We start from the raw sequence: 14,193 nt of genomic DNA, 5'->3' as shown, positions 1-14,193 counted from the left end.
ATAGGGAAAAGCATTTTAACACATAATGAGGAAGTATAGGGGCAAGAATTTGAGGCGGTGATGGTGTGATGTTTGCTAAGATATTGCATAGGCATTGGGCGTGTGCATGTGTGTGTGTGGGTATGTACTTTTATTATGAAGAGGGCCTGTATTGATATAACCACTTGGATGATAATTTGACATTTACGAAAGACAGATGAACTTTATAGCATTAGCTATTAGAAATCAAAAGATTGTATTTTCTCTCATTAACTAGGAACCTTGGATATAGCTATAGTAGAATTGTGGCGATAGGTAAAGTAGATATAGTGGCTATAATAAAATTAATGATATTGTAGAAAGAGCTCTGCGGCATTTTCATCGGCATATCGAAGTAGAACCCTACAAGCTTGAGGCTGCAAGGCAAGGACGAACGATATCAACCCATGAATCTTCTTGACATATGTAATGTATATGTCGGGCAACGCATTCGTGTAAACGCAGAAACTGATGCCATTGCATTGCCCTGGTAAAACAACGCCTCGGTATTATTCTTAGATACCAAATATCCCGATTGCATAGCATGCGTAGGACCTCCCATTTCTATCAGTCGATAAGGCGGGGACCCTGTAGCGCCCTCGAATATTTCAATAATGGAGGGTCAGAGTCGAACTGACCGACAGGGCTTGTTTATCCTTCCTGTTCCTGTAGATTGGTGTGATAGGCATCTATAACTTCCAGGTTTTTTGTTAATTAAGATAGGCTATAGTTAGGATACACAGGACCAGCGCATCGGAATTTCCGGCCTTTCTTTTGCTAGGTGGGACTGTATATACATAGCTATACATAGCTTTTTGGGTATAAATTTGTGCTGGGGATCTGGAGCTAGGTTTAGAGCAATTGCCCCAGAATATAAGCTGCGGGTTGATATTACTATATTGCATGTCAGCAACGGCAGGAACAACACGAGGTGATGGCTATAGGCATTTGGGCATGGAATGGGGCCGTAGTGTAGCCCAAACGAGGCCAGTTTTTTTTTTTATGTATGTGCGGATGTAATGTCGGCGTACGTGTTATTGCATGGTGGAAACATACTGTCATGTATGAAAGAGCTCGCGAACGGTTTTTTGGGTGGGATCGAAGGGAGAGGGGGGGAAATATGCAAAAGGACACGAGGCGAATACGGATTCGAGGCGGGTTTCGTCTTATGCTTGTTTCGGATTTTTCTTTTTGTTTTTTTTACATATTTGCTTAATGGGATCATGTTAGATAAGCTGGCCGGGGGGTTTGGAGTGTGGTATGTGCTATATGCAATGTGTGGATACGTGTGGTTGATGCTTAGTAAAGCTATAGACGGGACGGGAAGAGGATATATGTATCTCGATGTTCAGGGTACCGGATACCTTCTAGGCCTTCGAGAAGGGGTTAGGGGTCTCAATGTTGTATCTGCTTTGTGTGTACGACCGGATAAACGTTGCATTTGAAGATTGCGAGCTGGAGATGCTCGTTTGGATCATGATGTTCTGGGATTCTATGGATCATAAAATCCATTTCGGGTTTTGGAGTTTAGAATACACCGGATTATTCAAGGGTTCTTTTGAGTGTAATACGTATATAACTTCGGAAACACCTGGGAAAATTCAGAAAAGATGAACAGCCAACTAGCTCGAATAGAGATCGAGAGCACTTGAGCTCGACGTTTTTGATATCTCGCAGTAGTGCTTATTAGGATAGTAGTGGTTTGTAGTGGCTGAGGGGCGGCGGTTATCTGTTTTCGATTTATAGAAGCCCAGCTAGCCTGATCGGAACTTCAAAATTGCGAATCGAATCATATCGCTATATCTTGCGGAAAATTAAGAAAATGCCAATGGAATTCATGTAAAAAGAGCGCGGCGGGTTGCTGTGCCGCAATTTTGACGTCCAGTTGCAGTCTATGTCGTGCGCCATCGATTAAGCATAACCGTTTCGGTTTTGTGAGGTGAGCTTGGGGGGGTAGTCTCTTTGGGGGCATGGTGCACGATCACTGACCGAATATGATGATTACAGATCGGATTCCAAGCTCTTTCATTCTCTGAAAGCAACCCGTTTGATTACTCTTATTACTGAAGCTATGGGTTTGTCAGCCGGATAACGACGCTTGCTCTCGTATCAAGATGCATGTAAGTTAGCTTAGCCCTAGTCCGTGGCGTTCTGAAGCAGTTAACGGCATTGCTACTTGGTAGATAGGATAGCCGCCTTGGGGGTTACTGAGTAATGATGAGGTTAGATAATACATCAATATATATCAGGTCTATAGTGAGGCTCTAAGTTTGTGTTCGAAGGCTTCTGACAATCTGAGAATACGAACCCGGTTTTGCTTGGGGTTAAAGGAGTTGCAGCTGAATCAGACGATTAGTATTCTTCAATTGGACCCCTCATACGAAGTAGATGCATGACTTTGGTTGTTAACCGAGAAGAGCCTTCATAAACTATTTAAGTAATTATAAAGGAATACAGGCATGTTGTGCTAGCTGGTTGTGGGGATCGAGTATGTCATTGCGTACAATTTAGATGGCGTTGGATTACTTTGCAGTTTTGGAGATTGGACAGCGAAGGTGTACTCCGTAGACGTTAGTCAATGGGCTAAAGATTGGGCTGAAGGTTGGCCAATGTGGGAGTCGAATGGATATCAGACGATCACCACAGGGAAAGTCTAACAAGAAGCTAGCAATTCTACCCAGCTCCCCGGCGGAGGACTAACAGTAATAGGTAAGGTTCGACGCTTTATCGTCGGCGAAGCGGGAAGCACCTTGACTCGGGTCGGGACCAAGTGGCGTCGACACCCGATAACCTAAATTGATGGGGACACCGGAAGCAAGGGGAATCAGTAGGCGAGAAACACAGTCGGGGGGTAAAGGGGTGAGAAAATTAATCAGTTCAAAATGATCCTAACAATGCCGGGTTAAATGAAGTCCAAGTGGAGGTGCCTTCGACTTTATCGCGAATACAATTAACGACTTGGCTTGGAGTCTTGCATGAGGCTTTTTATTGAATGTCCCATCGAGGCCTTTGCAAAAAAAGGACCACGTAAGCTTGGCACGTAAGCTTGGCAACGTCATCCACGGTTTTCATTGGGGCGGGACGGTTCCGTCCATAGACAGCACCTATTTCCCGGAGCAGATTTTGTGAACAGACCAGTTTTTATCCCTTTCTCGCCCAAGACAAACAAGTGGTTTGAGATTCGCAAGATGCTGGCTGAACATTCAAGGTGTAAACTTTGCAACTGTATTAGCGGAGTAGTTAGCTTCAAAGGCAAAGGTGAAGGATCTAGTCAAAGGTACTCTACGCAGTATACTGCACATGCCATGTACGCCGCTTGTCGAAACCTAAAGGCACAGATTTGCCGGCCAGACATACCGTCGACAGCAGCTTCCCCATCACGAACTTCAAGGGTCATTGATAGCACTAGCGGGTGATCGACACTGCATGGGAGATTTTTGAAACGACACGCATATGCAAAGCCTTGGCCTCGAAATATGCTTTGGAGTATGGACCTCCTGCGTTCAGGGGATGAGCCGGACAACTTTGCTTCCAATCCTGAGGACTTAGTCTTGCGAGTCTTCTGCGAAATTTGTATTTATTTATCATGATATTTAGGCAAGAAAGGCGAACAAGAAGATATGACAAACGTAGAACTACCGCGCCGGCTAGTTGACTTGCATGGATTGTGTAAGCGCTAGGAGCAAGGGCATGACGGCTTGGGGAGCATCGAGAACACTGTAAGAAGTGCCAGAGTTGCCGACTATCTGCCGAAGCCAATGCGGCGATTTCATTGCATGGGGTCTGCCATGTAGCCATACGGCTTTCTCGGCATCATGATTTCCTTTATTTGTGAGGTTCTTATAGCTGGGTCGATATTGCCAGCTATCAATCAGCAAAACAGCTTCCAAGCAATAACGGGCTGTGGGACACGGGTAAAACGAGACAAACAAGGATCCCCGTTGGTAGCGATGTTAGTAAGGCATTGGCACCCACATAATATGGTGATTTTCAACACGAAGATGCAACAGCAAGCTACATGTATACAGTCGACGATGTCATCATTCAGGGAGGGTCGAACGCACCTGTTTGCCTCCCCTCGCCCTTTTCACTCGTCCACCATATATCGACTTGGCTGATATAAAATCAATTTGGTTAGCGAAATACGTTTCATTTCCAGGTGGCGCGAGTATTCAAAACGAAGAAGAACAGAATCGCCCCAATTCGCAAATACTACAAAGAGCTGTACATGGTCCTTCCTAGCATAATAACAACTGATGTTATAGGCTACATTCACCTACCAACATTGATTGTGCCAACCGCATTGTCGAAATTTTTCGGATGATAAAATTATTAGCACACCATCATGTTTTACACCGAAAAACCTGAATGCGACTTCAGGTGATAAAACGAAGGCAAAAGTAAGACTGCAAAATGTATGCATTGCTTCGGTTTTCGTCACAGAGCCAGACCAGCTTAAAAGATAATACGATGTGAAGGCCACGGCACAATCTAGTGCGGCCACCAAGCAGGATAGAACAATATGCTATGAAGCACAGGGTAATAAGTTGAAACTTACGTCTTGATTTTGGTACTAGAGTACTCGGCCGAAACGTTGGAAAGTTGGTTCTTGTTCGACACGTTTCGAAATTTCCTCTTTCTCAACTAGAACGTTTATGTGCGCCTGCTTTTCTGTGTCCAGATGGATGGTGTGGTCAGCTATTGTCATCTAACGTTGTCATATGTTGCTCAGATGCCGCTTATTGACATTAGAGCTATTATTTCTGGAGACTTTCGATGGAGCCTCGAATCCACGTGTACATACACCTTATCAGGGTTGAAATAGGTCGTCGATGCTTCATCCATGGTGGAAACTAGCAACTCCTTCTGCATTAGTATATGCATATATATTGGTTTCACATGCTGGAAACTGAAAAAGCAATGGAGAGAAATGGAGAAGTGAATGGGAAAATATCAGAGTGGGGAGTTGGTTTGCGATATCAGGTGCCACGATAGACACCGAGGGCATGGATCAAGCGTACAAATACCACATGAAACACGGCTCTCGGACGTTACTGGCTGCCTTCTGGAAAAAGGCATAGGATCCTAGGGTGATTCAAACGGGCCTTTAGTATGCAAGATATCAATGAATGTATCGCAACTGTGAAGTGGTGTACTCATCTATCAATCTCGCCATGACCTTGGCCTTCTGAGCTTCTTTCGGAGTACTCTTCTGGCTTCTTCGATATCCCGGACAGTGGCCTCATGGTGCCTCTCGCCTGTTTTCTTCCAGAATTCTGAACTGGTGGTATTGCCGATAGTCTGTCTGTACTGCATAGATCCGCGTGTAACCGGCTTTTGGCAGCCGCCGTCAGCCTTCTAGCCTAAGCATGCGGTGTCATGAGGTGCATCGTGATATATAATACAGACCCCAAGCTTCAAAAAGGAGGGTGGTCTGAAAAGGTGTTACATTGGTACATAGGTCGCATACCACATGTGCAGCGGAGCCTTAACAAGTAGGTACTCGAACCTACCGATTCGATTGTTCCTTGCAGCTGTATGAGTCCTCCGGAGGCCTGGGAGGGCTCCGGTTTGGAATCTGTATCTGTAGAGTCTATGTTCCAGATATTCGCTGTCAATTCTACTGTAGGGCTCGAGGAGACGTGCAATTGAGGTAGTACTATGTAAGTTACGTAGCAGGTGCTGATTCGTACACGCGCTTCGTAGTAGATGCAATGGCAACATGGACAGACAAGTTTGGGGGTCAGTGCTCATGGATCTTGCCGTCTTTGAGAGCCCGAAATTTTTTCTGGAGGCTATTAATAAAGGTCACCTTGCATGGAGTGACTGTGCAGGTTATAGTAATCGTGCGATTCTGATTGTTATAGAAAAGTCAATTGCAATTAATTACATGGAAAGTGTTGAGTACGAGATATGAGACTGCAGAGCTAGGTAGTTTGGTGACGTTGCGCATTGCCTTTGGAAACAACATCGATTGTCAACCCTCCCAAAAATTTTCCTCCTGCGCGCGATCCAAGGTATAGCTCCTCTCGCCCTGGGCCAGGGGGTGGTCCACAAAATCTATGCGTGAAATCCTGGCCTGTTTGACTCTCACTAACTCCACTAATCGATTATAGTACCGGCTCTTATTGCTCCAGATTTATCCTCAGTCACTTGACGGTACCAGCCCAAAATCCGGGGTAAGAGGCAATTGCATTGCAATACAAATCGATCGCTGGGGGAGGAATTTGTTTTTTCCTGACAAGCCTAGTAGACCTAGCCAGAGCCTGTGCCCCTCGTTCTTTTGGGGGTATTGTCAAGCGGGCTGAGCCCGCAGCTGGTGAATTTTTGAGGGGTCAGGCTTGCCGTCTTTCTCGATGAAAAAGCCTTCATGGCGCAATGGCTTGCAGATGACTCGGCACAAGTCTCTCAATGCTCCGGAGATGGTCACCAAATATGTCAGCTATGCGAGCCATGATTTCCGTAATCCTGGTTTGCAATTGCTGCCCTTGCTCATCGCTACCCCATTTAGAGATCCAGACACCATTGGTGCTGGAATGGCACATATATCCATCTCCCTGGCCTAATATCGGCTCAAAGTGTTCGCTGGATGTCTCAAGCTCAGGCATCGGTCTAGGATCCAAGTTGCCTGTCGACGGTGTGTGTGAACTCTCGTGCTTTATGCAGAACTCCATGCCTCCAGCACGGCCCAAGGTGAAGCCAAAGCTCGACGGAAATACCTCTCTGCCCTCCCAGCGCTAGAGGGGTATCCGTTTCTGGATAGCGTTTCATTTCGCTACTGTCGACGAAGGTTTCGCTTGTAAGTCTGTCCTGCTACGCTATACTAGGTCTCAGCCGGCGGGAGGCTGAGACGCGAGGCGGCTGACGGCTCAATGTTTGTTTGTCTGCCCTTGAAAATCACAGTCAGGAAGCCGAATCTATGGAAGAAGTTTCAGCTAGGAGAGAGTGTGTGTGGAAGTTTTCGATGTATCGTGAAAGCACCGTGCAGCATGCTAGTGGGCAAACCTATCACTTCCTATATGGCCATGCATGGCCAAGCGAACTGGTCTGTGTAACCATAAAGGAGCGAGGCTATTGCTTCAGTTCACGGCACAATTCAACAATGGCTCCGCTCCGCACACCGCAAGATGACGCATTTGTTGGATTAATCACTAACTCTTGAAGAAATTTTTTATCAAGTGCGTCAACAGGTACAGCTAAAGCGTCTAGTTGATGAGACAAGCATCGACTGCTGAAGGGTATCTTCAATCCTACGCCGCAAATGAAGCTTAACTATGCAAACCAGGGTCCCTCGGTTTGAAAACTTAACGTTATCGCACGATGCTTCATTTAGACTCGGCTTCGAGTTAGGAATAGACGTCTTGATAGCGCAATGGCCCCAGATGCTGACCAAGGGGGTGTCTGCATGGCTTCCCCTGATTCTAACTAGCTAACCGGGGTGGGCCGAGCCCCGGCTGGAAGGCAGGTTAGTTAGGCCAACTGGTCATTTCCCAATATCCACACGAATCAAGTTGGTATGAGATTTGTATGCACAAATTCACGACGCATTATAGATATATGAGAAATTCTAGAGAAGGCTCACCCAATTGCAGGACAGGACATCGAATCCCAGATGACACAATGATGGTTGGAAAACTTCCCAATTGCAAGCCAGTACGCATATTTCCAAGTGCACGTACAGCCAAGACGGGCGTCAGATGGAGCTACAAGTTGACATCTCGTTCCAACACAGGGATCTAGCTGGTTGATAGGCGGCGACCCGAACCCGAATTTCCCTCCCGCGAGCTAGCTGTTTCAGTGGCTAGTTTCCGAAGAACAAAGGCAGCGCAGCCTTCAGCACGCAAATGAGAGGAACCAGTCTGGCCGGCTGATAGCCTCAGATCCTTCGACCAGGAAGAACTGAAGGAATTTCGCAATGGGAGGAGTCCTTGGCCTAGCCTCGATTTCACCTAAGATTTTTTTCTCTGCAAACTTGGGATCCTGATATTGCCCTTTCTTCAGTGGTGCACCCATCCTGTGCTTTGTGGAGTCTTCTTCGTTGTCGTTCGGGCAGGCGTTTTTCTTTTTAAAAAAAAAAAAAAAACATCTTGAAAAGCAAATACCTACGCGCAAGGGAACTCACGGGCTGACGCTGCATGAGATCGAAGGACCCACACACCGCACGTCGAATTTGAACCGTGCAGGTATCGAGTACAAGTACAAGTACCAGAGTTGGGCCGAACATGCAACCGGCCCCTTCAATCGGTGGGCCACCCTTGCTTGCTCAAGATGGAGACACACAGGCAATAACTAAATACATAGCAGACACCCAAAGAAAAAGTGGAGTGCTTTTTGATCATTTATCTATCGCCCGCTTGCCTGATTGTGTTTGCAAAACCCACATCCATTCTTTTGGTTTCCCCATTCATACATCTTTGCATCATCGTTCTTGTTCTGAGATTCAGTTACCGACTCGAAGACCTCAGTTTGTCCTCAGGCGGATAGCTACTGACGAAACATTAAGACACGCAATAGATGCAGTAGTCCGTACACGAGAGCATGGCTGAATGATATAGCAAACCCGGAAGAAGCAAATAGAGTGTCCCATTCAGCTTCAGGGCAACCACCCAGCTTGAGCTTGCCGTCTGCGAAAGTCATTCGTTCTTTTCTTTTCGTTCTTTCCCACCTCAAAGACCCTCGTAGAGGCACGCCGCGTAGATACACGAATAAGCGTCATGAAATGATCCTATAGGATAATATAGCTCTTGGATCACATTTCTTTATGCATCTTTGATTGCTCCACGGCCGGCCGCTCCATTTCTTATAGTCGACCTCATAACACTAGTCTTCGGTCTTTGCAAGCCTTCGCTCGAACTATTTTCTCCCTGCATCAGGTATCGGACTTCGAACCCCCTTCCGAAACAATGGTCACTCGAGATAATACTTCGCAGGTATACACGCATAACCTTTTCTCTTTCTTTTCGATGAATTACACTTTTTTGTCACATAAAAAGGATTACATGTACTACATGTACTGGCCTGTTTATTTCCCTATCAGCCTCGTTTGAAGGCGTGCGCAATACCATGGCGCTACAATGGGAGTCAAATAGTTGATATTTTACTTCTAATTAGGTCCTCTCGACCCTGCGGAATAATTTCCCTGCGGGGACGTCATTTTCTATCCTTGCTGTCACGCCCGACGGTAAGATAAGCATCCACGCGTCGGATATCCTCAAACCGTACACCGACAAATGGTACGACGAGGATGTCCACAAGGACGCCCGTGCTGCAGTAGAAACTTTGCCTGCTAGAAAGCGATCTCATATCTCGATCTCGCTGCCGGTTTCTAGTAAGATCAGCGCTAAAAAGGCCGCCGCCAACGCCGCAGCAACAGCTGCTGCTACGAATACAGCTAGCCAAATAATTTCTCCATCAGCTCCGTCAGAAGAAGAAGAAGTGCCTAGCATAGCGATACCAGCCGAAGAAGGGGAGTCGCTATCTTTGTCGACAATAAGACCGAGGAAGAAGCGAAGAGCATCGGCACATTTGCAGGAGTCCTCGATAGATACTGCAACATTTACTCCGAGAAAACCGCGACAGAGGAAGAACAGCACAACCGGAGTAAAATCGGTTCCAAATTCGACAAGAATCAAAAAAGAAGCCGATACTCCCGAAGGCGCTCAAATAGAATCTGACTGGACAACAATCGACATGATGCAAGAAGGCGAGGGGGATCTCAATGAGAACAATGAAGATGAGGAGGAGAGTGAGGAGGAGGAGTTGCAACTTGAGCCTTTGCGCATAGGTGATGAGGAGGCTGTTAATAAATACATTTATAACAAATTCCTACAAATCCAACAACTGGACTGTAAGACCATCGCCAAATGTTGGATCAAAGTTATCGAACCAAAGAAGCAGGCACACAGTCCATATAATGGAGGTGACTCTACTAAGCCATGGTGGTGGCCGGAAGGTGCTCCGCATAAAGAACCAGATCATCTTCTCAAGGAAGGTGTGTATTCCCCGCACATAAATTGAAAGATCAAAAATTAAATACCATCTAACGTTAATTTTTTATGGCAGACCGACTCGACGTCTTACTCAATATAGTTAGAAATGGAATAGCCCCAATTTGTCAACTGAGGGCTTCAACTGATGACGCTCCCCTACGTGCCACCAAGAAGGAAATTCTTGCTGAGATGTACGATGTGGTGGACTTAGAACTCAGACTTAAGGAGGGAAACCTAGGTTTGTTACCCTTCCATACTATCTAGGATTTAGTACGCTGACAGCTCCAAATTTGAAGACCGTGATCATATCCGCTTCGTTAAGCCTTTTATCAAAGGCAACAAGAGAAGGAAGAAGAGGGTGCCGAAAACCATACGGCCGGGAACCTCTCTTCCTCCCAAGGATAAGCACAAACAGGAGCCTACGACAACAGAAATTGTAGATCCGACGTTCAGCTCCATTATGGAATCCGAGTCAAATCTTGCCAGTTTTTTTAAAAAGGAGGAAGATCAAGAAACGGCAGATGGGGTACTGGTTCAAAGACCAGACTTAGCACCAGATAATTCGGTGTATCCAGGACACAGCGTTTCTCAGATTCATGACCCCCAGGAATCGTACCCGCGACGGCAATCCACCGGGGCCCTTGGTGCGGCTAACCCGAGTGACGCCCCTATTGTTGGCTCTCAACATCGATCTAATAATGTCCCGTACCCGCAGCATACTTCCGGTCGTTTTGGTAGAGATCGCCTGGGAACTGTCAATTCGCCCGGGGCACAATTCATCAACCAGACTAGCGTCCATTCGAGCCCCAGCATGACTGATGTTGCAACCCACGTCTTTGAGTTTACCCCTAGCCCAACTTCCCTATCCCCTTATGGAGCCAACCAATCCCCTAGACATGCCGTCGGTCTTATGGCCACGACGCACGCCGATCCTGCCCCTGGGTTATATCAGTATAACAGCGTTTTCAATCAAATTACCTACCAGATTCCTTCCCCAGGCGACATCACAATGGAAGAACTCTACCCGAGCCCAGTTGTCCCTACTAATATCTTCCAACCCACTTTCAGTGGGGATGCCTACTCTGGGTTCGCGTTAGACGATACTCAGTCAATCCAGAGTTATCCTCCTGCTCCTCCACCCCAATTTTACCCCGATCCCGGAATGCGAGATATCGCAATGACGGACGGCACCAATGCCTATAGCGTCTAATACTCTTTTCTTTATTACGGCTTATGATATATTTCATATGTACCATTACGGAGAGGTTAATTTGTGGTTGTACTTCTTTACTATCACCAAGCTTAATATTTCCCGGTTCTTTTAGTCAGTACTTTTAGCCTTGACGATTTTCAGCAATGTTCTCTGCCATTCTCTGTCTTCAGCTATCCCCTTACCTTCTATCTTCATCTATCTTTTACGACTTGTCCTTAACGAGGCCATGCTGGGTGACTGCTTTGCGTTCGAAAAATAATATTATGTTTTGAGCATTGCTTTGATTGGGTTACTGGTTTCAATCTTCACTTCGAAGCTTGCACGGTTTCTGCACTGCCAGCTGACATTCTTCACTGCAACGAATTCCTTTTTGCAAATTTTCTCATGCTTTTTTTTTTTTACCTAGGACTACTCCAGTACTAACATCTGCAAAGTTTAAACTCCTGTCTGCTTTTCCTTACCCTGTCTCTTTGTTTCACGGAGTCTCTTCTAGCGGTTTTTAGGGTGTTCAGGGCTGGACTTTGGAAATGGGGTACTTATTTCTGTACAATTTGTAAATTATATGGTTAGCTTCACACGAGGGAGACAATTTTTTATCCATGAAAGGCTTGCTTGTGGAAGACAAAAAAAGACTTGCGAGGCAGCTAGCTATCTTTGGCAGCAGATTTTTTTTCTTTCTTCTTGTTCTTTTTCCTCTTGCCATTCTTCCCGGTTTCTTTTTCTTATTGTTTTTTTTTTTTTTTTTTTTTTTTTTTTTTACGCTAATTTGGTCGTTCTTATCTTGTTACCTTTTGCTTTCAATGTTTTCGCTGATGTTGATATTGAAGTAGCAAATAACCTAAAAGCTAATGCCAATTCCAGTTTTGATTTTCGATGCAGCTCACAAGATCCCTGATGCTGGCAGGTATAAAGTTTTTGTGTGACCATTCGAAAAAGCGAGCCACCTCGAGGAAAGAACAAAAAAAAAAAAAATGCATTTCGAAAAACAGAAAATCGTCGAAGGGTCCTAGGCTAACCAGCCTTCCTTACAATAGGAAGAAAAGGCCGATTGATGTCTTTCTAATCCTGCACAACCTTTTGCTAGCTTATCCAAGTGTACTTCTTCGCCAACTATCCTACAAGGCTTCGTAATTGGTCGGAGTAGTACTGCGACGGTACATACTTCTTTTGAGTGCATACATATATAAGTACTACCTATGCATGCGTGCACGGCCTGACAAACGTACCCCAGCTTTTTTTCCCACCCTCTCTGCACACCTTTCGTTTGATCGCTTGTAGCCCGCCTTCACAATTTGGCGGTGTAATACGAAACGGGAACCTATCTGTTAGTAGTGGAGTTGAGGGATAAAGAAAAAGAATGGGCTTTATCTTTGAAGTTGATTGACGTCTTCGTTTCTTTTTTTTTTCGTGTGAAGCTTGAAAGAACCCGCATCTACAAGCCCACTCGGTACCCATCATTCTTCGTTGTATTTTTCCATGCAACGAGGATTCTTCGATATTTTTGATAAATTTTGGTAACTTTTTTCTTTCCGCATACGCATATAGTGAACTAATTGCGAACATATACTGTTGTCTCTTTTTTTTTTTCATGAGTTCAAGCCAATCAGTGATGGCCATCTATCGATCGAGACCAGCGGGAGGAAAGATGCGAAAAGAAATCGCATGTGAAGCAACAGATATTGCAGCACAGAAAAAGAAAGTTCGAAGAGCCTATCCCTTTCTGTCACTTTACAAAAGAAGTTAACTCTTCCCCAGATTTTTATTATCTTGGCTAAGCTTTGTCAGTGGGTATTATGAGGGGCTTAGCGTTGGACGGCTAACGGGACTAGAAAGAGAGGAACAATTAGGCGAAGCTTCTGTTCGCCTTCACGAGTTGTCCCACGGAAGGGCGTGTTCGAGCTTAATTCTGTAGCTATTTTCATCCCGTGTCGTGTTGGTATTGGTTTGTTTGAGAAGCTGGGGAACTGGACCCATTGCTGCGTAAGCGTGGAAAGCTATGACTAGTCGTCTTCGGCCGGTGGCCCCGAGGAAATGGTGGTTGGTTCTCGTATTTTCATGCTGGTGGCTTTCATTAGGAATGTCAGTGCGTTCACACATATGGACATCCAACTTACATCTTCAAACGAATCGAAGTTTCGCCTGTTAATCTCAGCTCGGAGAGTGTGATAGCTGGTCGAACTGCCAAAAGCGAAGAGTTCTCGACCGGTCGGACTTGAGGGAAAGCATGCTCAAATGCTGAGAATGCAGTGACCTGAAAAGCCCGAGAAAACTTCCTGCATGGACATATATCTGGCACCCTGGTCGGTAATATGGAGGTATATCTCACACACTTCGAATAGTTCAACCTAAGGCAAAAGTAGTGCAGAAATTGAGACTAGTAGCCCCATCCATCCACCGAATGCAACCAGCCCTAACACGAAATGGCGTTTTTCGTTTCCATTCTTCGATAGAACTTTGTACTACCGGCACAGCTCGTTGATCCGTGGAGTTTCGCCAACCAATGCCAAGAATTCACAGGCGTTTTTGGCGGTAAATCCTCCTGTTCAAGATCGAACTCCTGCGCACAGTCTGGCGTCTCGCCAGGGATTAGAGGACGACACTCGTATCGCTTGAACTTACTTGCACTTGCTATTAGATGAGGGGTTATCATAGCCATGGTAATTGTGCCTGTGGATCATAAGACGTACCCCTTTAGGTGGCTCTCTAGCTTCGAGTAAACGTTATTACGGCGAGTGCGAGGACTTGTGGGGACGTCAATTCGTTTACGGTTCTTTCAAGAATTCCTGGTGGCTTGCCTGCAGTGAGCTCTGGCAAACGACGAATCGACCAGAGTAATCCCTCAATTTCTCGGCATGTCCTATCCTAGAAGCATGACCACACCCTCTTCGAAACTGGCGTACATTGTTTGGGGCTCTCGTATGTGACGTCTAACGATGCATCATGCAAATAAATGCGAAGATGGGTCTACCTTGC

At 45.8% G+C, this 14,193-nt stretch overlaps 1 protein-coding gene across 1 annotated transcript; it reads left to right on the top strand.

Annotated features, from left to right (window-relative positions):
* Positions 1–8,921: 8,921 nt before the first annotated feature.
* DFL_001250 (uncharacterized protein) lies at positions 8,922–11,217 on the top strand (the record flags this gene model as incomplete). The annotated part of the gene is made up of 4 exons (XM_067629839.1): positions 8,922–8,948; positions 9,130–10,009; positions 10,081–10,245; positions 10,304–11,217. The coding sequence occupies 4 exons, from the start codon at positions 8,922–8,924 to the stop codon at positions 11,215–11,217; spliced, it is 1,986 nt and encodes a 661-aa protein (XP_067495819.1).
* Between the last annotated feature and the right edge of the window lie 2,976 nt (positions 11,218–14,193).

This window comes from Arthrobotrys flagrans, assembly GCF_004000055.1.
Source record: "Arthrobotrys flagrans strain CBS H-5679 chromosome Unknown unitig_15, whole genome shotgun sequence".
Taxonomy (NCBI): domain Eukaryota; kingdom Fungi; phylum Ascomycota; class Orbiliomycetes; order Orbiliales; family Orbiliaceae; genus Arthrobotrys; species Arthrobotrys flagrans.
This window is presented reverse-complemented; position numbering and strand designations above follow the sequence as displayed.